General features: G+C 41.2%; 1 protein-coding gene across 2 annotated transcripts in view; it reads right to left on the bottom strand.

The window, feature by feature from the left end:
* Positions 1 to 12,357: 12,357 nt before the first annotated feature.
* Positions 12,358 to 27,170, bottom strand: part of CDH20 (cadherin 20) — a 220,711-nt gene continuing 205,898 nt past the window's right edge. For both annotated transcript variants that reach the window (XM_008013897.3, XM_008013896.3), the window contains 3 exons: positions 22,694 to 22,811; positions 17,384 to 17,635; positions 12,358 to 13,433 (listed from right to left, as the gene is read on the bottom strand). In XM_008013897.3, the coding sequence (XP_008012088.1) occupies positions 12,928 to 13,433; positions 17,384 to 17,635; positions 22,694 to 22,811 (876 nt within the window). In that variant the 3' untranslated portion in view covers positions 12,358 to 12,927. The remainder of the gene's footprint in view (positions 13,434 to 17,383; positions 17,636 to 22,693; positions 22,812 to 27,170) is intronic.

The raw sequence follows: 27,170 nt of genomic DNA on the forward strand, positions 1-27,170 counted from the left end.
GACATGGGCAAAGATTTCATGACAGAAAGCAATTGCAACAAAAGCAAAAATTGACAAATGTGATCTAATTAAACTAAAGAGCTTTTGCACAACAAAATAAACTATCATCAGGGTGAACAGACAACCTACAAAATGGGAGAACATTTTTCAATCTATCCATCTGACAAAGGTCTAATAAACCAATTTATAAGAAAAAAAAACAACCCCTTAAAAAGTGGACAAAGGACATGAACAGGCACTTCTCAAAAGAAGGCATACATATGGCCAACGAACATATGAAAAAAAAAAACTCAACATCACTGATCATTAGAGAAATGCTTATCAAAACCACAATGAGATGCTATCTCACACCAGTCAGAACAGCGATAATTAAAAAGTCAGAAAACAACAGATGCTGGTGAGTTTGCAGAGAAAAGGAATGCATTTACACTGTTGGTGGTAGTATACATTAGTTCAACCATTGTGGCAAGTGGTGTGGCAATTCCTTAAAGACCTAATGGCAGAAATACCACTTGACCCAGCAATCCTATTGCCGAGTATATACCCAAAAGAATATAAATCATTCTTTTATAAAGATATGTGCACATGTATGTTCATTGCAGTACTATTTACAATAGCAAAGACATGGAATCGACCCAACTGCTCATCAGTGATAGACCAGATAAAGAAAATGTGGTACATATATACTATGGAATACTATGCAGCCATAGAAAGGAATGTGATCATGTCCTTTGCAGGGACATGGATGGAGCTGGAAGCCGTTATCCTCAGCAAACGAATGCAGGAGCAGATAACCAAACACTGCGTGTTCTCACTTATAAGTGGGAGCTGAATGATGAGAACATATGGACACATGGTGAAGAACAACACACACTAGGGCCTGTTGGGGAGGGTGGGGGGAGGGAGAGCATCAGGAAGAATAGCTAATGAATTCTGGACTTAACACATAGGTGATGGGTTGATTTGTGTGGTAAACTACCATGGTACACGTTTACCTATGTAACAAAACTGTACATCCTGCACATGTACCCCTGAACTTAAAATAGAAGTTGAAGACTGAAAAAGAAGTCTCATGGTTCTGGAGGCCAGAAGTAGGAAGTCAAGGTGTTGACAGGCATGGTTCCTCTTGGAGGTGTTGGGGGAGAATCTGTACCAGGCCTCCCTCCCAGCTTTTGGTATTGTCAACAAACCTTGGCCTTCCTTGGTGTGTAGCAGCATCACTCCAATTTCTGTCTCCATCATCAACATGGTATCTTCTCTGTGTCTCTGTCTCAGTGTACAAATCTCCCTCTTTTTATAAGGATACTGGTCTTTGGATTAGGACCCACTGTAATCCAGCATGACCTTATTTTATTTTATGTCAATAAACAAAGACCCAATTTCCAAATAAGGTCATATTCCCAGATACTGGGTGTTAGAACTTAAACATATCTTTTTAGAGAACACAATTCAACCCACAATAAGGCTCAAAGACAATGCAGTAAAAAAAAGCCCTTTTCAATAAACGGTGCCAGAGCAATTGGATACCCATATGCAAAACAAAGCAAAATAAAAATGAAAAAACAAAAGGACCTTGATCATACCTAACAATCTACAAAAATAAACTCAGAAATGAATACAGACCTATATGTAAAACCCTAAAAGCACAAAAATTCCAGAAGAGAACATGGAAAAACAACTTTGTAACCCTGAGTTAGAAAAAGGTTTGTTAGAAATGACACCAAGGGTACAATCCATAAATTAAAAAAAAAAATGATAAACTGGATGTTATCAAAATCAAAAACTTCTGACCTTTCAAAGGTATTGTTAAGAGAATAAAAAGGCAGGCTACAGATGGGGACTATATCTTTGCAAAGCATATAAATAATTTTTAAAAAGCATCTAAAACATATAAAAGCACATAAAGTATGTAAGGGATTTGTATCCAGAAAATATAAATAAATTTCAGAACTCAATAATAAGAAACAACCCAACTAAAAATGGACAAAACGTCTGGAAACAGCATCAAAGCAGATATATGGATGGCAAATAAGCACATGAGAAGATGCTCGACATTATTTGTCATTAGGATATTGTAAGCTAAAGCCACAGTGAGATGCCACAACTCTCCTGTTATAAAAAGTCCAGACACACCAAGTGTTGGTGTGAATGTGTAAAAAAGGAAACTTTCCCTTATCGCTAGTGGGAATAGAAAATGGTAAAAACACTTTGGAAAGCAGTTTGGCAGGTTTGTTTTCCTTTTAAAGCATATACCTACCATATATTCCATCCATTTCACATCTAGGCGTTAACCAAGAAGAGGAAATATATGTCCGTGTGAAGACTCACACATAAATGTTCATAGCAGCTTTGCTTACAATAGCCAAAAACTGCAAACAACCCAATCATCCATATGCAAATCAATAAACAAATTATCCTATAGCTATACAGTGAAATGTTACTCAGCAACAAAACCCAATAAACTATTGATGTACACAATGACACTGATGAATATCAAAATAATTATGAGTGAAAGAGGTGAGATCAAAGAAAAAAGTATCTATGCATGATTCCATTTATATAAAAGTCTAGAAAATGCAAACCAATCTGTAGTGATAGAAAGCATATCAATAGTTGCTTGGGGTTGGAGAGGAGTTGGTCAGGATGGGAGGGAGGTGTTACAGAGGGGCAGGAGATAACTTTTGGGGGTGACAGGTATACTCACCATTTTGATTGTGGTGATGGTTTCATGGGTGTACACACATGTCAAAACTTATCAAATTCTATGCTTTAGATATGTACAGTTTATTATACCTCAGTAAAAATTCAATATAACTGACCTTTTATTGAGGTCAATTATACCTCAATGAAATATATATATTGAATGCTTCTTATACATCAGATATTTTGCTAGGTGTTTTCATGAAATATTCATTTACTTCTGAAAGTACTTTGTGGTAGGGAGAGGGCTGAATTTCAAAGAATAATAATATGTCTATGGAAATAAGAATATATTCTATAACAAAGAAAGGGAGTGGAAGAAAGGAAATGATGAATGGAATCAAATGTGATTTCCTGGAGTAAGAAAAAGAGGCAGGGTATTAAAAAAGGAAAAGACAATATGACAGATTGTATTTTCCAACAATGGGCAATGTTATTTCTTATAATATAGATCTAACTCTGACACTCTTCTCACTGAGAGGTGGAGCCCACATTCCCTCTTCTTCAATATGGGGAAGCTTGTGACTGCCACAGAGGTAATGCTACATGACTTCTGAAGTCATGAAAGGTGATTTAGCTTCTGCTTGGTTTTCTTGTGATGTTTATACTCTAGTAACTCAGCCTCCATGCTGGGAGGATGCCCAAGCAGCCACATACCAAGGTTTGGCTGACATTTGCTCCATTTGATGTCCTTGTTGATAGTCAGTGTCAACCACCAAGACGTGGATGAATGAACAAATGGATGTGTCAAGTCACAGCCCATGAATCATCCTCAGCCTTTGACCTTTCCCAGCTGAGACCCCAGACACTGTGGAGCAGAGACAAAGTGTCACAAAGTGTCAGATGCACTCTTTCCGAATTCCTGACCCACAGAATCTATGAGCATAATAAAATGGTTATCATTTTCACCAGTTTTTTTAATTAACATTTTTTATGCATCAGCAATGGTAACTGAAACAGGTGATGGGAAAGTAGAGGAAGAAATGGAAATAACAGTAAAAAAGACCAAGGATCTAGTCCTCCCAAAAGATTAGAGAAGATTCTATGGGTAGGTGTACCAGTTTTTGAGAGTGGCTGCTCTCAGAGAAGTGATCTAAGACTTTCTGGGATAGGAGATAAAGCACTTGGCATCATAGGCACCAGGCAGGTGACCACAGTAGCTAAAGCAATAGAGTGGAAGAAACTCTCTCATCATCAGTCATCTGATCATCCTTATAAAACCAACAGTGTGGCCAAACTGACGAGGTAGGATTTGCCAGCTTCCTGTCCAAGGAAGAAAGATGTAAGAAAAATTGTTTTGGATTGGTGTTATAGTTAATTACATAGTATGTAAATTAGTATTCATGTATATTTTTGCATAACATGAATCACAAGAGACAAAAAGGTCACTAGAAGGTCATTTTAAAAGAGGACCATGACTGAGCTCCAAGATGGCTGAATAGGATCAGCTCCAGTCTACAGCTCCCAGCATGAGCAACGCAGAAGATGGTTGATTTTTGTATTCCCAGCTGAGCTTTGAAGAGAGCAGTGGTTCTCCCAGCATGGATTTTGAGATCTGAGAACGGACAGACTGCCTCCTCAAGTGGGTCCCTGACCCCCAAGTAGCCTAACTGGGAGACACCTCTCAGTAGGGGCTGAATGATACCTCATACAGCCAGATGCCCCTCTGAGATGAAGCTTCCAGAGGAAGGATCAGGCAGCAACATTTGCTGTTCTGCAATATTTGCTGTTCTGAAACCTCCACTGGTGACACCCAGGCAAACAGGGTCTGGAGTGGACCTCCAGCAAACTCCAACAGACCTGCAGCTGAGGATCCTGACTGTTAGAAGGAAAACTAACAAACAGAAAGGAATAGCATCAACATCAACTAAAAGAACATCCACACCAAAACCCCATCTGTAGGTCACCATCATCAAAGACCAAAGGTAGATAAAACCAGAAAGATGGAGAGAAACCAGAGCAGAAAAGCTGAAAATTCTAAAAACCAGAGCACCTCTTCTCCTCCAAAGGATTGCAGCTCCCGACCAGCAACGGAACAAAGTTGGATGGAGAATGACTTTGACAAGTTGACAGAAGTAGACCTCAGAAGATCGGTAATAACAAACTTCTTTGAGCTAAAGGAGGATGTTCGAATCCATCACAAGGAAGCCAAAAAACCTTGAAAAAACCTTGAAAAAATATCAGAAGAATGGCTAACTAGAATGAACAGTGTAGAGAAGGCTTTAAATGACCTGATGGAGCTGAAAACCATGGCATGAGAACTATGTGACGCATGCACAAGTTTCAGTAGTCAATTCAATCAAGTGGAAGAAAGCGTATTAGTGATTGAAGATCAAATGAATGAAATGAAGTGAGAAGAGAAGTTTAAAGAAAAAAGAGTAAAAAGAAATGACAAAACCTCCAAGAAATTTGGGACTATGTGAAAAGACCAAATCTACATTTGATTTGTGTACCTGAAAGTGAGGGGGAGAATGGAACCAAGTTGGAAAACACTCTTCAGGATATTATACAGGACAACTACCCCAACCTGGCAAGGCAGGCCAACATTCAAATTCAGGAAATACAGAGAACACCACAAAGATTCTCCTCGAGAGGAGCAACCCCCAGACACATAATTGTCAGATTCACCAAGGTTGAAATGAAAGAAAAAATGTTAAGGGCAGCCAGAGAGAAAGGTCGGGCTACCCACAAAGGGAAGCCCATCAGACTAACAGCAGATCTCTTGGCAGAGACTCTACAAGCTCAGTGCAGAATTTCATATCCAGCCAAACTCAGCTTCGTAAGTGAAGGAGAAATAAAATCCTTTGCAGACAAAGCAAATGCTGAAAGATTTTATCACCACCAGGCCTGGCTTACAAGAGCTCCTGAAGGAAGCACTAAACATGGAAAGGAACAACTGGTATCAGCCACTGCAAAAACATGCCAAATTGTAAAAACCATCAATGCTAGGAAGAAACTGCATCAACTAATGAGCAAAATAACCAGCTAATGTCATAATGACAAGATCAAATTCACACATAACAGTATTAACCTTAAATGTAAATGGGCTAAATGCCCCCATTAAAGGACACAGACTGGCAAATTGGACAAAGAATCAAGATCCATCAGTGTGCTGTATTCAGGAGACCCATCTCACGTGCAGAGACACACATAGGCTCAAAATAAAGGGATGGAGGAAGATCTACCAAGCAAACGGAAAACAAAAAAAAAGCAGGGGTTGCAATCCTAGTCTCTGATAAAACAGGCTTTAAACCAACAAAGATCAAAAGTGTCAAAGAAGGCCATTACATAATGGTAAAGGTATCAATGCAACAAGAAGAGCTAACTATCCTAAATATATATGCACCCAATACAGGAGCACCTAGATTCATAAAGCAAGTCCTTAGAGACTTACAAAGAGACTTAGACTCCCATACAATAATAATGGGAGACTTTAACACCCCATTGTCAACATTAGACAGATCAACGAGACAGAAAGTTAACAAGGATATGCAGGAATTGAACTCAACTCTACACCAAGCGGACCTAATAGACATCTACAGAACTCTCCACCCCAAATCGACAGAATATACATTCTTCTCAGCTCCGCATCACACTTATTCCAAAATTGACCACATAGTTGGAAGTAAAGCACTCCTCAGCAAATGTAAAAGAACAGAAATTATAACAAACTGTCTCTCAGACCACAGTACAATCAAACTAGAACTCAGGACTAAGAAACTCAATCAAAACCACTCAACTACGTGGAAACTGAACAACCTGTTTCTGAACGACTACTTGGTACATAACGAAATGAAGGCAGAAATAAAGATGTTCTCTGAAACCAATAAGAACAAAGATACAACATTCCAGAATCTCTGGGACACATTTAAAGCAGTGTGTAGAGGGAAATTTATAGCACTAAATGCCCACAAGAGAAAGCAGGAAAGATCTAAAACTGACACCCTAACATCACAATTAAAAGAACTAGAGAAGCAAGAGTAAACACATTCAAAAGCTAGCACAAGACAAGAAATAACTAAGATCAGAGCGGAACTGAAGGAGATAGAGACATGAAAAACCCTTCAAAAAACCAATGAATCCAGGAGCTGGTTTTTTGAAAAGATCAACAAAATAGACCGCTAGCAAGACTAATAAGGAAAGAGAGAAGAATCAAATAGATGCAATAAAAAGTGATAAAGGGGATATCACCACTGACCCCACAGACATGCAAACTGCCATCAGAGAATACTATAAACACCTCTACGCAAATAAACTAGAAAATCTAGAAGAAATGGATAAATTCCTAGACACATACACCCTCCCAAGACTAAACTAGGAAGAAGTTGAATCCCTGAATAGACCAATAACAGGCTCTGAAATTGAGGCAATAATTGATAGCCTACCAACCAAAAAATGTCCAGGACCAGACAGATTCACAACCAAATTCTACCAGAGGTACAAAGAGGAGCTGGTACCATTCCTTCTGAAACTATTCCAATCAATAGAAAAAGAGGGAATCTTCCCTAACTCATTTTGTGAGGCTAGCATCACCCTGATATCAAAGCCTGGCAGAGACACAACAAAAGAAGAGAATTTTAGACCAATATCTCTGATGAACATTGATGCAAAAATCCTCAATAAAATACGGGCAAACCAAATCCAGCAGCACATCAAAAAGCGTATCCACCACGATCAAGTTGGTTCATCCCTGGGATGCAAGGCTGGTTCAACATACGCAAATCAATAAACATAATCCATCATATAAACAGAATCAAAGACAAGAACCACATGATTATCTCAATAAATGCAGAAAAGGCCTTCAACAAAATTCAACAGCCCTTCATGCTAAAAACTCTCAATAAGCTAGGTACTGATGGGATGTATCTCAAAATAATAAGAGCTATTTATGACAAGCCCCCAGCCAATACCGTACTGAACTGGCAAAAACTGGAAGCATTCCCTTTGAAAACTGGTGTTAAGACAGGGATGCCCTCTCTCACCACTCCTATTCAATGTAGTGTTAGAAGTTCTGGCCAGGGCAATCAGGCAAGAGAAAGAAATAAAGCATGTTCAATTACGAAAACAGGAAGTCAAATTGTCCTTGTTTGCAGATGACATGACTATATATTTAGAAAATCCCATCATCTCAGCCCCAAATCTCCTTAAACTGACAAGCAACTTCAGCAAAGTCTCAGGATACAAAGTCAATGTGCAAAAATCACAAGCATTCCTATACACCAATAACAGACAAACAGAGAGTGAAATCATGAGTGAAATCCCATTCACAATTGCTTCAAAGAGAATAAAATACCTAGGAAGCCAACTTACAAGGGGTGTGAAGGACCTCTTCAAGGAGAACTACAAACCACTGCTCAACAAAATAAAAGAGGACATAAACAAATGGAAGAACATTCCATGCTCATGGATAGGAAGAACCATTATCGTGAAAATGGCCATACTGCCCAAGGTAATTTATAGATTCTATGCCATCCCCATCAAGCTACCAATGACTTTCTTCATAGAATTGGAAAAAACTACTTTAAAGTTCATATGGAACCAAAAAAGGGCCTGCATTACCAAGACAATCCTAAGCCAAAAGAACAAAACTGGAGACATCACAGTACCTGACTTCAAACTATACTACAAGGCTACAGTAACTGAAACAGCATGGTACTGGTACCAAAACAGAGATTTAGACCAATGGAACAGAACAGAGCCCTCAGAAATAACACCACACATTTACAACCATCTGATCTTTGACAAACTGGACAAAAACAAGAAATGGGGAAAGGTTTCCCTATTTAATAAATGGTGCTAGGAAAACTGGCTAGACATACGTAGAAAGTTGAAACTGGATCCCTTCCTTACACCTTGTATAAAAATTGATTCAAGATGGATTAAAGACTTAAATGTTAGACCTAAAACCATTAAAATCCTAGAAGAAAACCTAGGCAATACCGTTCAGGACATAGGCATGGGCAAGGATGTCATGACTAAAACACCAAAAGCAATGGCAACAAAAGCCAAAATAGACAAATGGGATCTAATTAAAGAGCACAGCAAAATAAACTACCATCAGGGTGAACAGGCAACCTACAGAATGGGAGAAAATTTTTGCAATCTACCCATCTGGCAAAGGGTAATACCCAGAATCTACAAATAACTTAAAAAATTTACAAGAAAATATCAACCCCATCAAAAAGTGGGCAAAGGATGTGGACAACTATTTCTCAAAAGAAGACATTTATGCAGGCAACAGACACATGAAAAAATGCTTATTATCACTGGCCATCAGAGAAATGCAAATCGAAACCACAATGAAGATACCGTCTCTCACCAGTTAGAATGGTGATCATTAAGGAGTCAGAAAACAACAGGTGCTGGAGAGGATGTGGAGAAATAGGAACACTTTTACACTGTTGGTGGGACTGTAAACTAGTTCAACCATTGTGGAAGACAGTGTGGCGATTCCTCAAGGATCTGGAACTAGAAATACCATTTGACCCAGCAATTCCATTACTGGGTATATACCCAAAGGTTTATAAATCATGCTACCATATAGACACATGCACACATATGTTTATTGTGGCACGATTCACAAGAGCAAAGACTTGGAATCAACCCAAATGTCCATCAATGATAGAATGGATTAAGAAAATGTGGCACATATACAACATAGAATACTATGCAGCCATAGAAAAAGGATGAGTTTATGTCATTTGTAGGGATGTGGATGAAGCTGGAAACCATTCTGAGCAATGTTGCGCAAGGACAGAAAACCAAACACTGCGTGTTCTGACTCATGGGGGGAATTGAACAAGGAGAACACTTGGACACTGGGTGGGGAACATCACACACCGGGGTCTGTCATGGGGTCAGGGGAGGGGGAAGGGATAGTATTAGGAGAAATACCTAATGTAAATGACGAGTTAATGGGTGCAGTACACCAACATGGCACATGTATACCTATGTAACAGAACTGCACGTTGTGCACATGTACCATAGAATTTAAAATATAATTTAAAAAAATAAAAAAGAGGACCACTTGGCCTAATTTTATCCACTTCCTCTATCAGAAACTCGATCTTTACGAATAAAGCAGAAGCTTTCCTAATCTAGGTATTTATGTATAATAATATGTTGAAGGTTCTTTATTGTAAAAATGACAAATGGATATGACAGTGAGTCAATCTGCAACGGGAACTACTTGTAAAGTGTGTCTGTCTTACATTCATATAGTCCTAGCACTACATGGAAATACTGTGAATTCTGTCATCAAGGCCTAGTTCTGCATTATTAGTGAACTAATGACAACTTTTAATCAATGTGCCTGCACTGATTTTTAACTTGTTGAATTCCATTTTCAGGATTCATAGATTCTTTCTTGTGTGAACAACCCCATCTTTGTCTTTGCTATATGCCATGCTTGAATATTCTCTTTTTTAGATGTGGAAAATTCATTGCTAATTTTTATCTTTGCTTGTGCTCTTATTCAGTATACAGTTTCAGATTGAGTCTTATCAATTGGTATCTACAGATTCTCCTGTTTCCCTCCAACATGTAAATTACAGGCTAGCTGTTGTACCTGTTGACAAAGAAATGGCTGAATGATTTTACAGCTCTCCAGCTTAACCTGATCACATTGTCTGTATAGAGATGATGATGGTTTTCTTTTTCTTTATTCCCAGAGGGATCAGCATTTGTATTACATTGTGGCAGTAGTAAGGGAATTTTAAAATTCATTTGGAGTGGGAATCTCTTTTAGCTTAGAGTACGAAGCTGAAATAGATCTATTTTGTGCTTCATTCACACTTCCTGTATTACACCATTAAACATCCTCCCAGGGACCAGAAGATTCAGGAGATTTTGTTTAATCACTTCATGCCCAATATCATGGGGACCACATTTGCAGGATGTAGGGCATGATAACCCCCTGTGGTTAGGATAACAGCTGTTCTCAGTTGTAACACAAGCAATACAAAGTGAAATACTCACAAAATTATCCTCAGGGCTGTGGTAGGAAGGAAGAATGTTACAGAGGTTGATTTTCCTACATCCATATAATTGGTATATTGTAAAGCCTAGTTTGGACTCAAGTCCATGCTTTTTCTTTTGCTTTGTTAAGTGTATTTATTTTTACATTGCACTCTATCCTTGAAGAGGATGTGTGAGAGCTGCCTGCCTTTCATGAGAAGAAAGTGTTAGTATGCTGAAGGCTGAAGAGAATTTGGTGGCTGTTAATGTACCATGTAATGTGTAATATGCAAAAAAGCACATCCTACTGCCTACCAGACCCTCATCAGCTTTCTCATACATTTCTGTAAACTCTTCATGTCGTACTGGGAAAACAGTTCACAACACCACTCTGTGGGAAGATGGGACCCAATGCAGATGGGATGTAGTTTAATCTTCATGTTTTGGAGAGTGAGTAACTGCATACCAGAGGTTTTCAAAATGTGGTTCCTGGACCAGCAGCATCAGCATCTCCTGGGAACATGTTAGAAATACAAACTGCCCCAAATCGACTGAATCAGAAAATCTAGGGGTGAGGTAGTTTAACAATTTCTTCAGGTAATTCTGATGCATTAAAATTTGGGAACTGTTGCTACAATCAAGGCTCTCAGGCAACGATTTTGTTCACAATTTGTCCTCAACTGTGAAGATTGTTGTGTAAAATATTTTTTAGTAATAGAATGTCAAATAAAGAGATCCTTCCCATCGTGTAGCCACGGAGTATGTGTTAAGCAACTACTGTATGCGAGCTACTGTAGCAAAAGGAAAGATGAATAAAATGTGGTTGCAACCATCCGTTAGCTCAATTTGCCAATGAAATAGAGATGTAAGTAGCACAGAAGCCTGCCTCATTGGCGGCTATGGGTAATACCCTTTTGCAAAATGAAAAATATGTGCTAAATTCACCATTGTACCATTGATCTTACCAAACCACCCTTTGCTCTCTTCAGGGATGAAGAAATGGAGGGTGCTCATTAAAAGCTTAACAGTTTCAACCATAATGTTCATATGGTTAGCGACTGAAATAGCATGCAGCCTCACACTTCTTTGCCACTGCTTTTGCCTTACAAATTAGCCCCAACCCTGGGAGCCTGAGGTAGATCCAGATTACAAAGCCATCTTCTACCTGTTCAGCAATTAAACAAATTCGCAATAGACTTTTCCTTCTATTTAGCTTTTATTAAAAGAAGTGCTAAGGTACTGAGATGCAGTACATCATATTTATTACCAAAATTATTAACAAATATACAAAACTTGTACATGTAATTTTCTTACATCCATTTATTCTCTATAATACTGATTTTTGTTCAAGTAGGTTATCTACAGTATGTAAACATCCCTTGGATTGACCTCACACAGATTAGGAAAGCCCTCTAACCCATGCTTTTATCAGATACTTCTTTTTATTTGGCTTTCATTTGTAGCATCTAATCTCCACATTTGGCACATGGAAGAGACATCTACAGTGCAAAAGAGGCAGGTTTTTCTGGTTTCATTCTGAACAATTTTGCAGGGGCACAGTTAAAGAGCTGAGAGGAGACGCGAGCACTCTAACTTGATGGCGTTGGATGAGCTGTAATGCCAACATCTCTTGGTTCAGCCACTAAACTTGAGCATAAAGTCGATGTCTCTTCCTTCACCCACCCTCCCACCCATCCACCCCCATGCAAGGCTGATTCAGTTTTAACCTTGTCTCAAAAGGGTTACGATAAATTTCATCCATCCCAGAACAAGTAGGTTAATTTCACTGAGTAACAAGTTTTCTGTTCTTTCTTGTGGGTTGGTATCTGTGGTTTGATGAGCCAGCAAAACTCTTAAATGGAGAATAAGATAAAAAACAGATATGAGAGTAGAACTTTCTGCTTTCAAATGGCATCTCTGTATCCAAGGCCAGAGCCTTTCTGTGGTGGAAAAGCGACAAACGCCTTAGCGAATGGCAAAGTCACCCTTGTCATAACACGTTGGACTCCAGGCCTTCGCACAGTGTCAGAAAAATCAAAAAGAAAAGAAAAAAAGGTAATTGAAGATTCTGCCCTCTACTTCCTGGGTTTCCTTTTGCTTATTTAACTTAATCTACCCAAGTAAAGCTGATCCAGAGAGAGCTCTGTTCGCCCGCTCTCCCCCATTCTCACTCTCCAGCACAGTATTGCTCGTGTGGTCGGCTGCACCTTGTCCGCGAAGCACCCGCGGAGAACGTCTGGATTTGGACGCGCGCCTGCCTCCTGGCTTCCGTCACCACAGCGGCGCGGGTCCCTCCGACGCCCCGTAGAGCTCGGCCAGCTTCCGGAAGCGGGGCCCCCAGTCCGTCAGGAAGTCGAAGTTCTGTTCCGAGTCCGACGTGGCCGACTGCAGGGAGCTCAGCGACCCCGCCACAGAGCCTTCGCCCTCGAACATGTACGTCTGAAGGGAGTCGAAGGGCGGCGCCCACAGGTCCATGTCGGCCTCGTAGAGCTTGGCCAGCACGTAGCTGTGGACGGTGCTGTTCACTGCGCACGTCTGAGGCACGTAGCGGGAGAGGCTCTCGATCTCGGGCAGCATGTCCTGCCGCGTCTTGGGGGCGGTCCCGGCCTGCGCCTCCCGGGGGTTCCACATGGCCGCGATGTCGAAGGCCTCGGTGTCCTCCTCGCCGCCGCCCTCGTCGTCATAGCGGACGATGTTCTCGTGGATATTTTCCTCGTCGTCGATGATGTATGGTTGTTTCCGGTGGCGCCTCATGGACAAAATGAGCAACACCAGCACTGCCAGGAAGAAAAAGGAGAGTCTGTTTACCGAGGAGATGTGGCTGTGTGTGCGGTGAGTAGAAACAGTCTTGATTGACCACGGTTAGGGGAAGAGCTACTGAGTGGAGAGAGCTCAGATAGCTTTTGGGTATCTGAAACTTCGGGGAATTCTAATTTAAGTCCACCTTGTTCTCTTTCTGTAAGTCGGGTTGTGGACGGTGAAGCCCTGTATTCCTTTAAATGGGTTAATTAGAAAAAATTGCGTATAGTCTCTTAACATCGGCGTGCTGTTTTGAAATTGTGTGTGTCTCTACACCTTACACCCAATTTAAAATCCAATTAACAAAGCACAAAGGCCTGTTACGGACCAACATACTCTAAGGACTAAGATCATGTGCTCTGTTTATATGATGGTAAATATACTTTTCTCCTCTTATAATGTGGAATGTGGAAGTCTTATGTAGGGGGAATGCTGCTTCCTTATATTAACATCTTAATAGGATTCTACTCTGTATATAATCATATCTTAATATGCGTTGAGATACAAATACTAAGTATGCGCCAAAGCTGTAGTCTTTTTAGACCTCTAAAAAACAACAGAACGTAAGTGATCCTTGGGGTCCAGTAAACTCAGAGAAGCCTTTCATTAGAGAGGCGGTTGTGGCTTTCTGGACCCAAGGGTGTTTATGGAAGGGAGAGAATGAGCAGTGGCATTTTATATAATTCATCATGTTATTAAAGAAACACCACACTGTTAGATGTGCCGCTGCAGGTTTGGATAAAATTTTATCCCAGCAAATGCATTTTTTTCCCCCCTAGAATGTGTTCACCGGGGTTTGAAGGAGAGATAGAGATAATCCCATTGAGCTATTTATCTCTCTGACTGAAAACGTTTTCCAGGAAGAGTGTTGAGGTTTTAGCTGTAGAACTGCTATTGATTTTTTTTTTTTTTTCTGGTGTGCTTTGTTACAGCTAGTGAACAGTGACAGTTTGACAGCACTGCAGAATAAGACCCCAGTTCATCCAAGGGGAAAAAGTGGAGTACATTCATACATGCAGTAAAGGATTACAGACTAATAAAACTCACAACAATGATTTAAAAATTTTTTTGAATGTAGATGTGCTTTTTTATAAATTGCGATTACTGACATTAATACGTAATATTTTCCCGGATAGCTTTGGTGACAAAACATACACAGGAAACGATGATATGCTTGTGTATATTTTCTCTGTGTGCAAAAATACGAGGCGTGGACTAAAAGGATGGTGGGATTCCTAGAGAAAAAGAGACTAATAGGACTTTAAGGAAGTGAGGGCTTGAATCGAGCATGAAAGGTTGGAGTGTGATTTGGATTGATGCAAGTTGGAGACCTGAGGTTCGAAGTGAGCATGCTGTATTTCAGTAAAGTTATTAAACCCAAATATTTTTAAGGCTCTATGCTAAGCAGTGGGGAAACAATATTGAGTGTGACATGGATTCTCCTCTTGCGAGCTTGTAATCTAAGGAGATTATGGATGCTGATAATTAATGCAAGTCAGACAGTGATAAGGGCTATTAGAGCCACAAGTGTCACCAGGAGAGTACAGAGTCAGGGCCAGTGAATTTTACTTGGGAGACTGAGAAGGGCTTCACAGAGGTGACCTTGAAGTGGTAGGGGTAGTATTTCGGAAAATGCTAGGAAGCAAAATTGGAAGTCTTTTGAGTACCTTGCTGGAGAGAATTCTGATGGTCATGGAGAAGTAGGCCGTTTATATAGAACTAGTCCGTTTCTTGAAAAATAAAGATTGCTACATGTCTTTTCTTTTTCTTTTTTTTTAGGTAATCTAATTTAAATAACAAATATTATATAATGCCCTGAAAATCAGATTTTGAGGAAAATGGTCTTATTTAGCTGAAAGGCTTCTCTGACCGAAGAGAATTAGTTCTAGGGATGGTTTATTCTTTGGGTACTGGAGGCATGGTGCATAGAGCTTATGAGATTTTCTAGGAACTACAATAAATATGTGAGACATAAAAAAAACCCCCACGAAGTCAGAATTAATTTAGTTGTCCATAAAATGTAGTATTTTGTTGACAAATGCAACTCAAATCTTAAAGTTTCATGAATTATTCTTAATGTGGGATGCGTACTCTTAGAAGTAAGAGTACTTGAAACTGTGAGGATTTTATGACGGCTTTGCTCAATTTAGCTCCTGAAAACAGTTTACTTTTTCTGTACAGTTCAAAAGACAAGACATCATCATGGGTGGGGAGGGATAAAATAAATTGTCCCTTGCACACCATTTTTAACTTGAGAGCCTCTCCAAGCCAGTCTCTTTAAATCAGTATTTCTGTAATGATGGCTTTTTGTGGGCCAGAGTGAACTTTTAACTTTGACATTTTCCAAAGATAGAAATAAGGACAGCTAGTCTGGAAATTTCTCCCAGGAACAAGTTTCTTCAAAGGCCTCTTACAGGTTGTCCAGTTCTGCACTCAAGGACCCCCAATGCCACCTTATGGAAACTCAAGGAATTGCAGGGAGGTTTTGCTTGTCAGTGCAGTCAGGGTCCAGAAACCGTAACAATTTTGTCTGACACAGGGATCCAAGAACTTAGAAAGGTTACTTATTTATACTCTTTCTCTCTTTGAATAGGGCTGAACCAAAAAAAAAAACAAAATTAAACCACGTGTTGTATTTTTATATGTATTTTAAGAAGCACATTCCACAGACCTACCTAGAAAATCAAGTGCCCACATTTTTCACGGGAACTTCTTTCTTTGATCTGTCTCTTGGTATAGAGGTGAACTTGGGATCAAGGGTGTATGTGAATATCTGTACTTCTATTCTAATTTCAATCCTCAGGGCTTTTTCTCTCAGAAAACTCAGATTTCTTTTATATTGAATAATACTAGTATCTACTAAATCTGTTTTTCTCTAAGCAAGATATATTTGCTATAGATTGGTTCAATAAGAAGAGCAAGGATATACGTACAGATATTTTCTTTTTTGCAAGAGTTGGTTTAAGTGTTTTTGTTTCTCCGTTTTTGAGTGTGGAATTAGAAAACAATTGCAAGGATGGCCTTACATACCAGGGAGTTGGGGAGCCGCCTTGCAGTATGCTTGAGAGGAGGAAGGAAGGGTTCCTTAACCCCAGTAGTGCTCTCCCACTACTGGCCTGTAATGCCCTTATTTCGTCAGCAGAGGAAAACTGACCCTGTTTAGTTGCCGTTCCTGGTTAGATGGCCATGGTGCCTGGGAGGGGTACTAATCACCCCAAACAGCTTATTCTCCAGAAATATGTGTGGTTCACACCATCACTTCCTTCAGCTCTCTGCTCAAAGGTCTTATCAGTGAGGAATTCCCTGACTACCCTGTTTGAAATGGCATCTATCCCTGTCACTTGTCCAACCAGGATACCTTATCCCTCTTCCCTTCCCTGTAATACCACCTCCAGAATCGGGATGAGCGTTTAGGAGAAAGGCAGTGCTGTTGAGCCACAGGGGTGCCCAGTGTGTATGACCTGCCTGCATTTCAGCCCTGGCTCTGCCTCTGACTTTGGTTTTGAGCCTGTCACTTACCCCTTTGTGACTTAGCTATTACTTAAATGAAGGGGTTAGAGGAGGTGATCATCAAATCCTGTCTAAATTGTAATTTTGGTTCTATGATGTCAAAACGAACCTGTTTTGTTCTGAAGTAAACTCAGGAAGGCCAGGATGTGTCTGTTTTATTAATCCTAGCACCTTGTATGGTGCCCCAGCTCATAGTAGATACTTCGTAAGTATATGTGCTTTGGTCTTACCACAGACACCTTGAAGAAGGGACTGTCCTCAGTTTCTTTACTGTATTTTTGCAGCCTCACTCTACCACCTTTTGAGTAAGCAAGGCGTGGAGGATCAGTTCTAAATAGCTGTGTCAGGAAGGTAATGAATGGATGTCTGAGTGAGCACTGGCAGGACTCCACAGAAGGGAAAGCAGCCCCTTACTCACCTAAGAGGACGAAGATGCAGGCCAGGATGGCAATGAGGGCACCCCGGCTCAAACTGACTGGGAGCATGTAGGCCTCTGGGCTGCAGGACATGACGTGGCCGTCGTCATCACAGCTGCACACTTGGATGGTCAGTGTGCCTGTGCTGCTCAGCACGGGCTGCCCGCTGTCTGCTATCAGGATAGGCAGGTAAAAGACACTCTGCTCCTGCTGCCGGAAACCAGACCTCCTGGTTAGAATCCGTGCTGTGTTATCTGAAAGAAGGAGGGGTTCCAGGATTGGAAAAGGGAAGATTAATTAATTTCTTGGATTGAGGAAAGCAAGGGGGCAGGGGCAGGGAGTAAGAAGGAAAGAGGATAGTCAGATATTCCCTGGTAGTGGTCAGCCATGGGCGGGTTTGCCTGGATCAGCATTTGGATTCAGAAGCCAGGCTTTTTGCTTGCTTTTAGGTAAAACCCTGAGGCTTGGAAGAGAAAGCCTTTTTTTGAGTCTGTCTTATCCTTTGTGACATAAAGTGCCCAAGGCAAACTGTCAGACTTCAGATCTAACAAAAATGTCCCTGGGAAAGCTTGACAGAAAAGAACAATCACTGGTGACTTGTGGTCCCTGTTTGTTCCTGCTCAGCAGCTTGCCAAGGCCCCAGTGCTGCTTTGTGCCTCCAGCAAAAGAATGCTGAGGAGCCCATGTGGCTGTGGCAGATTGCTTATTTTTGCCACCTTGACTGGAATTCATGTCTTTTACTATTTTCTTTTATGCCTCTGAAATGCAGTCACCAACTCCTGTGCTTTGTAAAGAACCTGCTTATTTAGTAGAAGCTTATTTGAAATCTCCTAATCATATGACACACCTTGTTATTTCTCCTGAGTTGGTGGTCTAACTTTAAGCAGTTAATATGAACTTGTTGAAAATTTGTTCCTGATCAATACTAGAAATCTTTCCTCCAGTTTTAAAGGGGATTAGTGAAATTATTACGTATTTTCTACAAAGTTGGGATGTGTACGTGTGTGTGTTTACATTTATATTCACATACTGTGTTGTGGGAGTGTTCATTTTTAAAATCTACATTCTCAGGTTTCCTGGAGTAGGTTTGAATTCTGAAGTAGATATACTTTTGCAAAGCTCGGTTTATTTTAAGCAGAGGAAAAATTTGAGAGATGTGGTAGGACATACAAGAAGTGATTCTTTTTTTTTTTTTTTTTTGAGACGGAGTCTCACTCTGTCGCCCAGGCTGGAGTGCAGTGGCTGGATCTCCGCTCACTGCAAGCTCCGCCTCCTGGATTTACGCCATTCTCCTGCCTCAGCCTCCTGAGTAGCTGGGACTACAGGCGCCCACCACCTCGCCCGGCTAGTTTTTTGTATTTTTTAGTAGAGACAAGGTTTCACCGTGTTAGCCAGGATGGTCTCAATCTCCTGACCTCGTGATCCACCCGTTTCGGCCTCCCAAAGTGCTGGGATTACAGAAGAAGTGAGTCTTAAAGCTAATACCACCAACACAGAGGTCCCATGGATGTGTTTCATATTTCATAGGAAAGAGTCGAGAACATCACAAAAAATTCTGAGAGCCTAACCTAAGAAAACATTATTAGTGATCGTCAATATTTCTGGTTCTTCTTCTCTTTTTGGACATAATAAAGGATTATACTTTTCTGTCTTCTTAAATGTGGATATGTCTGTGTGATTTCCTTTAGTTGATGAGCAATAGTGATTTGTGTTACTTCTAGACAGAAGTCTGTATGAGCTGATGTATGAGTCTCCATGCTTTTTCCTTGCTGTAGTTACTGAGAAAGAACCACAAGGTGTGAGATGCAGAGTGGGGCAGCCTGGGACACTGAGCTCAGACCCACAGTAGGCTGAATGTGAGCAAGAAATTAACTGTAGTTGTGCTAAGCCACTGAGATTTTCGTGGTAGTTGTTCCTGTAGTATAACTTGGGCTATTCTGAGTAACACATTACCCCTTAATTAACTTTCCCTTTTCCACCTGCTTTTGATGCTAACGGCTATTGTTACTAAAGGCTCATGTGCCACGTACCTGCACTTTGCGTGCAGTATCTCACTCAATCTTCACAATTTGGAGATAGTAATAATCTCACTCCTTTTCAGAAATAGAAGTAAGGCCTAGAGTGATTTTATAATTTGTTTGAAGCCACTAACCTAGTTAGTAGCAGAGCTGGGATTTGAACTCTGGTCTCTCTGTCTCCAAAACATGCACACCTTTGATTATGCTATATAACTGCTTATTTAGTAATGTTAACTGTCAAAAAAATTCAGATAAGCATAATCTCTTCCTGCTTTGATACAGGCTGCTTCTTATTTTCTTCTCAATGGAGAAGGGATGCCAACCTGAGGATTATATTCATATTTCCACCTACCACACAACCCATGAACCTTTCTGTTTTCCAGACTTAATAGCTAAGTAGTGTCAATTCTACTTTGTAGTTTTAATTGTTTGTTTTTTCAGAAAGCAGGTTTTTCTCTAATCAGAACTTTTATTTTTTTGGTTTAGTCCAGGTGAGGTCGTAAGACTTTTAGAAAGTCTGACTAGAGCTGAAATTCATAGAAGTATTATATCTATGACATATATGTTTCTTGATCTAAGAATTATTTCAGATTAAAGAAAAATATCAGAGCATCACATTGCTGAATCCAGTGCTAGAAGGGACCTGTCATATAGTAGCCACTTGGACAATTTTTGTTGAATGTGATAATTAGGGCTTTAGTAACTTATTTGGAAACAGCATTCTTTCCTAAGGTGACAGAGAACACTGTGTGTGTGGGGTGGGGTGTGGTGGGTGGGCATGGTAAAACAGGACCCAATTTCTGGCCCCAATTTTAATGCTTATTGATTCTCTGGTCTTGGGCCATTTGCTTACTTTCTTCATCTATCAGATGGGATAATAAGAATCAGAAGGATTAATAACTTCCTTAAAGTTTCACAGTATTATTGTAAATATCAAATAAGTTATGGGAAAATACTTTTGAAACTGTAAAGTACTATATATACATAATTCTTTTCATAATGTTTTGGGGCTGAAAAGTAAGAAAAGGCTTTACTGGAGATAGTGCCCTGTTGTGTTCATAAAAGGACTTTATGTTTCAGGCATGGGAACAGAGGTAGTTGACAGGAGATCTGCCCTATATTAGTCAGTTTTTGCTGTGTTGGGTTTTTTTTAGAGACAGGATCTTACTCTGTCACCCAAGCTGGTGTACAGTGGTCTGATCATAGCTCACTGCAGCCTTGAACTCCTGGGCTCAAGTGATCCTCCCACCTTAGCCTCCCAAGTAGCTGGAACTACAGGTGCATGCCACCATGTCTGGCTAATTAAAAAAATTTGTAGAGATGAGGTCTTAATGTGTTGCCTAGGCTGGTCTCAAACTCCTGGCCTCCAGTGATCCTCCTGCCTCAGGCTCCCAACTAGCTGGGACTACAGGTATGTGCCACCATCCCTGGCTAATTTTTAAAAAAATGTTTTGCCGAGATAGGGTCTTGCTGTGTTGCCCAGGCTGGTCTTGAACTCTTGGTATCAAGCAATTCTCCTGCCTTAGCCTCCCAAAGTGTTGGAGTAACAGGCATGAGCCACTGTGCCTAGACTTGGTCAGTTTTAAAATGAGCCTCAGTAAAGGATACTTGTGGTATAAATTGTCATTTGGAGATTAAGAGTTCATGGTTTCTGTTGAAGATGTGCTGACTTCTGTTTTGGGAAACCTTCCAAGAGATGAGTCACGTCTTATTATAGTCATCCAGTGCCGGTGGCCCATCTTTTTAAGGAATTGGTTCCATAAATTGGTGCCCAAAGTCATCTTTAAGAAATTTGCAGCATTTTGCTGCATTTTGTTTCACTCATTAGAATGATAGCTTAGCTGAACAGTTGAAGAAAAAATATAATGTGTTACAATGTGTTATTCTTCCCCCCCAGGATTGCCTTTGTAAAGCCAGTCCTAGGCTGAAACCACTTTTTGCTGAAATACTTTCCCTATGAAGCAGATAAATGAATAGTTCAAAATTTTGACCCAATAAAAACTTCAGGATATTTAATCGAAGTATTTCTGTCTTTATAATTCATACTGCCATTCCTTCCAGAATTATTATAGTAGTTTTATGATGACATGTAGGAGGTTGAAGGGATGACTTAGAAGAATGCTTTCCCATTTAGAAGAAATCAGTTTTGAGATTCTTAAGTTTTACAGCAGAAAACTGTCATATGGGGTTGAAGTAATACTTTTAATCTCAAATAATTGATATTTGAAACTAAAACCAGGTGTGCCTAACCTGATCATGAGTTTTTGTTACTCTTTGCTTAGTTTTTTACAAAGTGGCAATAAATATTTTAGAATTGGAATGAAAATGAGGCTATTGCAGTCTGGAGAAGTGATAACCTTCCCAGGGTCAGATGGCTAGTTGGCAGTAGAGTTAGCAACAGATGAGGTTCATTTGACAGTTTAACTTATTTTTTCCATTGCCCTGACCTTTTCTTTTCTTTTGAAGCAAATCATCTGGCTAGAGAACAGAAATCCTTCCTTTTCCCATCTGTGCCCAAAGAAGAGTGTGCTGGGTCTGTGAGCACCTTAGCTGGTCTGAATGCTCATTGGAAAAGCGGGGCCTAGAATTCTGTTCCATCAAAGCTATAGCGGGGAGCAGTTTCTGGATAGGGAACCCTACCTGAAAGTGTGTCTCTAAATCATCCTAAAATGATAAAGCCGTTTCAGTGCCAAAACTGTGTTCATGGTCCTGTATTTGCCCTTTCTTATCTCTATTACTTATCCTTTGTCTCCTTTTTGTTTGGAGAGCTTTTTACTGTTTCCTGCTTTGATCTCTGCCTAGAAATATTCCCCCAGCGTTTTTTTTTTTCCTTTTCTTTCTTTCTTTCTTTCTTTCTTTCTTTCTTTCTTTCTTTTTTTTTTAAATCTAGGTCACTTTCTGTCTTTCTCAGATTTTTCCCATTGTTACAGAACGTATGAACAGGGCTGCTACCAGTGGAAATGAAGAATTTCGCCTCTGTGCTTTGCAGTGTTTCTGGCACAGGACAGGTACTCAGTAAACATCTGTCGACTTACTGACTGAAGGAGTTTTAGAGTTGGCAAAGGGTTCTCCGAGTTTGTTGTTCTGAAACAAAACTTTAAAAGACTCTGTGAAGCTGGGTGCAGTGGCTCATGCCTGTAATCCTAGCACTTTGGGAGGCTGAGATGGGAGGATTGCTTGAGGATTGCTGGTAAAGAGCAGGTAGCCTTTGACACTATTTGCATAAGACCATAACCCAAAGTAGCTGGCCTATGCTGTAGAAAAGCATAGATAGCCAACCATCCACCTGATTACCTTGGTTGTCCCTTATGGTAAAGTTGGGGTTGTTAGCAGCCTCAGGAGCCAAGCTGTAGTAGAAATGCTGACCATTGCGTGGGTCATCTTGGTCCACTGCACTCACTGTCTGGATCAGCTGAGGGAGGGACATGAAATCAGGTGAGCTGGAGCCAAAGGAAAAAGCACCAGGGCCCAGTTAAATCCCAAACCTGGAAATGCGATGGTGGGTCGTTTTACCTAATGGAAGGATATCATTGATATGGGAGAGGGGCAGGGAAATGCTGGGTAGAGAAGGGCAGGGTCCCTGGCAAGGGCTTCACGGACCTAAGTGAGAATAGGAACTCCTGTTTTTGGGCCCAAATGTTGCATTTTCCAAGACCACTCTGGCCTGCCACTCCCCCCATTCTGTACCCTTAAAAACCCGAGACCTTAGCAGCCACAGATACAAGCAGCTGGGTGTTGAGAGGAGAAGAGGAGCACACCAGCAGATGCTGGCAGACTAGCGATGGTGGAATGATGTGGATGACAAGGGGAGTTCAGCCCAGGACAGTCGGAGAAGAGTCTGGCCACTGGGCAGCCTGAGTCCAGGGGAAGAACACCTTCCCACTCCATCCCCCGCTTCCAGCTTCCCATCCATCTCACTAAGAGTCACCTTCACCACTCAATAAATGTTGCACTCAACCTTCCAGCCCATGTGTGATCTGATTCTTCCAGTTCACTGGGCAAGAACTCAGGCTGTCACACCGGCCCTCTGTCCTTGTGATAAGGCACAGGGTCTGTTGAGCTAATACAGGCCATCTGCAGAAGGCATAGCTGAGAGAGAGAGCACACTGTAACACATGCCCACTTGGGCTTCCGGAGTCCTAGACGCTGCTGTGGGGCTAGAGCCCAAAGCGCTCCCCATGGCTTCTGCACCTGCCCGTCTACATGCTTCCCCTAGGGGTTTGAGCAGCGGGTCACACTCCTGTCCTGCAAGGGGGGTAAGGGAACTCTCCCATTCCGTGTGAAACTTCCCTGCACAGTCTCTATGCCATCACACACCTCGGGATTTGATTTTGCTTTAGGGTTGGGCTTGAGTATGTTAGTAGGCATAGGATAAATGTTACCTAAATACTTCAGATGTTAGACATCAATATAACATATGTTCTTCCACCATGGGCAGCCATTTCTAGGCAGTCTAAAAAGTAAGAGACTTTGAGTTAAAGGGCTCAGGTGCCGCAAAGTCCTGCTTGACCCCATATTTTCTTCTCACTTCGTCTACTTAACCTCATCACTGACCCAATATTTCAGGGCTAAATTGCTGTCTTTGAGAAGCCCCTGTTTAAGAATGACCATGACCTGAAGAGAAGTGAGTGACACATTGGCATTGGCCATGTTGGGTTAACAGAAAACAGACCTGAGGGAATGGGTCACAGGGAGTCACATTTTGTTGGCAGGAGGGAGAGCTAGCAAAGATAGCACAGGATCCCCAGAGTGGAAATGCAGAATAGACAGGAGTCAGAAGCAGAACTTGGGGGTGGGGAGAGCAGGAGGTCAGGTGGCTTCCTGTTGGATTCACTGGCCAAGTTTTGCCTTTTCCATAATGTTTTTCAAAGGAGTAAGTTGCGTGAAGTCTATGGAGACCATGATCTAAAAGCTGTTAAAGAAATCTGTGTGAAACAGACTACTGAAATGGGAGCTGGCAGGCTGAGGAGGATACAGAAGAGCCATTGAATGGCAGCCTCCTTCATATGTGTTTCCTCTCCTACCAAGCAGCAGCACAGACTACTCCTACCCATCTTGGGCCCAGCCCCGTAGACTTGCCACTCCTGCTGTTTAATAGCCAGCTATGCTTCTACCAGGACGTCAAAGGTCGGTTTGAGGGCCCAGGTGGGCTTGCTTAGTTTGTGTTTCTTCATCTGTAAATTAGAGGAGGTAAAGCTACCCTCACAATATGCTGAAGATTAAATGACTGGGGGTGGTAGTTGGGGGAACTCCCATCAGGGGGCCTTTTGGACAGTGTTGCTCAGATCCCCCTTCAATGAAGGTCTTTTCCCCTAGTTATCACCTACCAATCCCTTTGGGGATTGCCAATTGCAGACAGCCACCTACCCACTCCTATGGTTTGGATATTTGAACCCACTGAATCTCATGTTGAAATCTGATCCCCATTGTTGGAGGTGGGGCCTGGTGGGAGGTGCTGGAGTCATTGTCTTGGTGCCTCTTCCTCGTAATGAGTTGAGTTCTTACTCTATTTGTTCCTGTGATAGCTGGTTGTTAAAAAGAGCCTGGCACCTTCCCCTCCTGCCTTGCTTCCTCTCACCATGTGATCTGCCCATGTCAGCTTCCTTCCCCCTTCCTCCAACTGTGGAAGCAGCTTGAGGCCCTCCCTAGGTGCACATGCTGGCACCATGCTTCTTGTACAGCCTGCAGAACCATGAGCCAAATGAACCTTTTTTCTTTATAAATTACCCAGCCTCAGGTAATCCTTTATAGCAGTACAAACTGACTAAGACGCCCACGGTCAGCACATCCTTCCCGGGCGACAGACATCCAGTGACTAATTAATGTGGTAGTATACAGGTCTGGCTATCCCATCTCAACTTGGGGAAACTAGTTCTGGAACTCTCTGAGAAGTCAGCTGAGGCAGTTAGTGAGTCTGCATGGCAGCTGGACTTCTTTTACCCAGTTCTGCTTCCTTTGCTTCCCTCACACAGCTGCTGGCCCTAAGGGCCCTCCTTAATAAACACCTTATCCTGGAACTCCATCTCAGGGTATGCCTCCTGGAGACCCCAACTGTTGAACCTGAAAGTAGGGGGAATGGAGTTGCCAGGAAGGTAAGGGTCAGGAGAATAATGGAGATCAGCTTGCCCACAGCCTATCCCTGTATCAGTGCTGCTCATACTCTAGGATTACCCTCCCGTCCTGTCCCTGCCTGGATACAGAGCCGGCACTTTTCAGCTTGCTTGTAGCGCCAAACACATATAGAGGTAACATATTTCTTGAGGCATGTTACACATAGGTGATTCTACATAACTTGATAAACATTGTTGGGAAAGTCATTTCAGAATATCTGGCCTGCGTATTGTGAATATATTGTTGAGATTGGGGACCGAGGCACAGAGCTGGTTGCTTACAGGGCGTCAAAGCATGAGTGAGTGAAGACACAAATCGCTAAGTCTGGATTGGGAGTGCATGTCCTGCTCTCCTGCTCTCTGTTCTCCCGGCAGGTCAGATTTCTTCCTCAGCCCCGCTTGTCATGCAGTATTCTGCTCAGCTGGTTTCATTCCGCCCTTGGCCATCACCAAGTATGTTATCTGATTTCTTTATGGGCTTCCTTCAAGGCTGCTTACCAAGAGGAAAGCATGTATGTGGACTTGTCAGACATGAAGCCGACAACAGTGTGCAACAAGTAAACACAAGGAGGACTGATTCTTTATAAACCAGATATATCTCTGAGCCGCATGCTTTTGAACAATCTTCAAAACATTTCCCAGAGCCCAAATCAAAGGGTAAGATGTTCAGTGTCCTGGCCTAAAGGTGACAGTGGGACAGACTGAACTTGAAGTGGCAGATCTGTACTTCAGATCACTATATAACAGACTATTAAAAGATGCATTTAGAAATGGGGACTATGTTTGTTTGACTACAGAAACAGGAGAGGTAGTTAAAATGTTCTTCACTTGTCAGAATGCAACCTCACCTACTCTGAAGCCCTTTAAAAGAGGGTGCTTTATTTTGGGGGGAAGGAGGTTTAATTTACTCTGCTGCTTATCACCCTCTTTGTATTATAGATTATAATTAGCTTATTTTGTCATAACAAAATATTCATATAATTTTATAACATAAAAGTTTATATTACATATGTAAATTTTATGACATAAAACAAAAATTATTAAAATAAAGACCCAAACCTCCTCACTTAAACTCAACTACCTTAGCATAGTAACTATACTATTTTTGCATCTTCCCTCTCATTGTTTACTTACAGTCATAATTTTACATGACTGCAAGCATGTATGTGTAGTTTATATACCTCCCTTATAATAACACGGATCATTTTTTGTGCTGTAAATTCTGCATCGTAACTTTTATTAGCTGTATAATATTTCATGTCTTACTAATCTAGAAATTCACTAGATGTGGAAAGAGAATTATCCTAGACTTGTTGAGAAGAATTTTTTTTAGGAGAGCTATCGACCATTATACCAAATTTCAAGGATTGATAGATAAATCTAGATCAGAATCATGATGGAACATCTTTCTTCCCCTGAGGGATGTAAATCACTTTTTGCTTTGGCTGAGTAAATGGTAAAGATGTGTTGAGTCCCTCTTTGGTGAGCTCAGGGAGCTAACATAAGTTTTGGTTATGCAGACCTAGTCTCTCTGCGCAAAAAGATGCTGGAGGTACTACTACGAGGGAGTGTGAGAAGTGAAGTGATATGGTTTGTCTGTGTCCCCACCCAAATCTCATCTTGAATTGTAGCTCCCATAATTCCCAGATGTTGTGGGAGGG

This window comes from Chlorocebus sabaeus, chromosome 18 (assembly GCF_047675955.1).
Source record: "Chlorocebus sabaeus isolate Y175 chromosome 18, mChlSab1.0.hap1, whole genome shotgun sequence".
In the NCBI taxonomy this organism is placed as follows: Eukaryota; Metazoa; Chordata; class Mammalia; order Primates; family Cercopithecidae; genus Chlorocebus; species Chlorocebus sabaeus.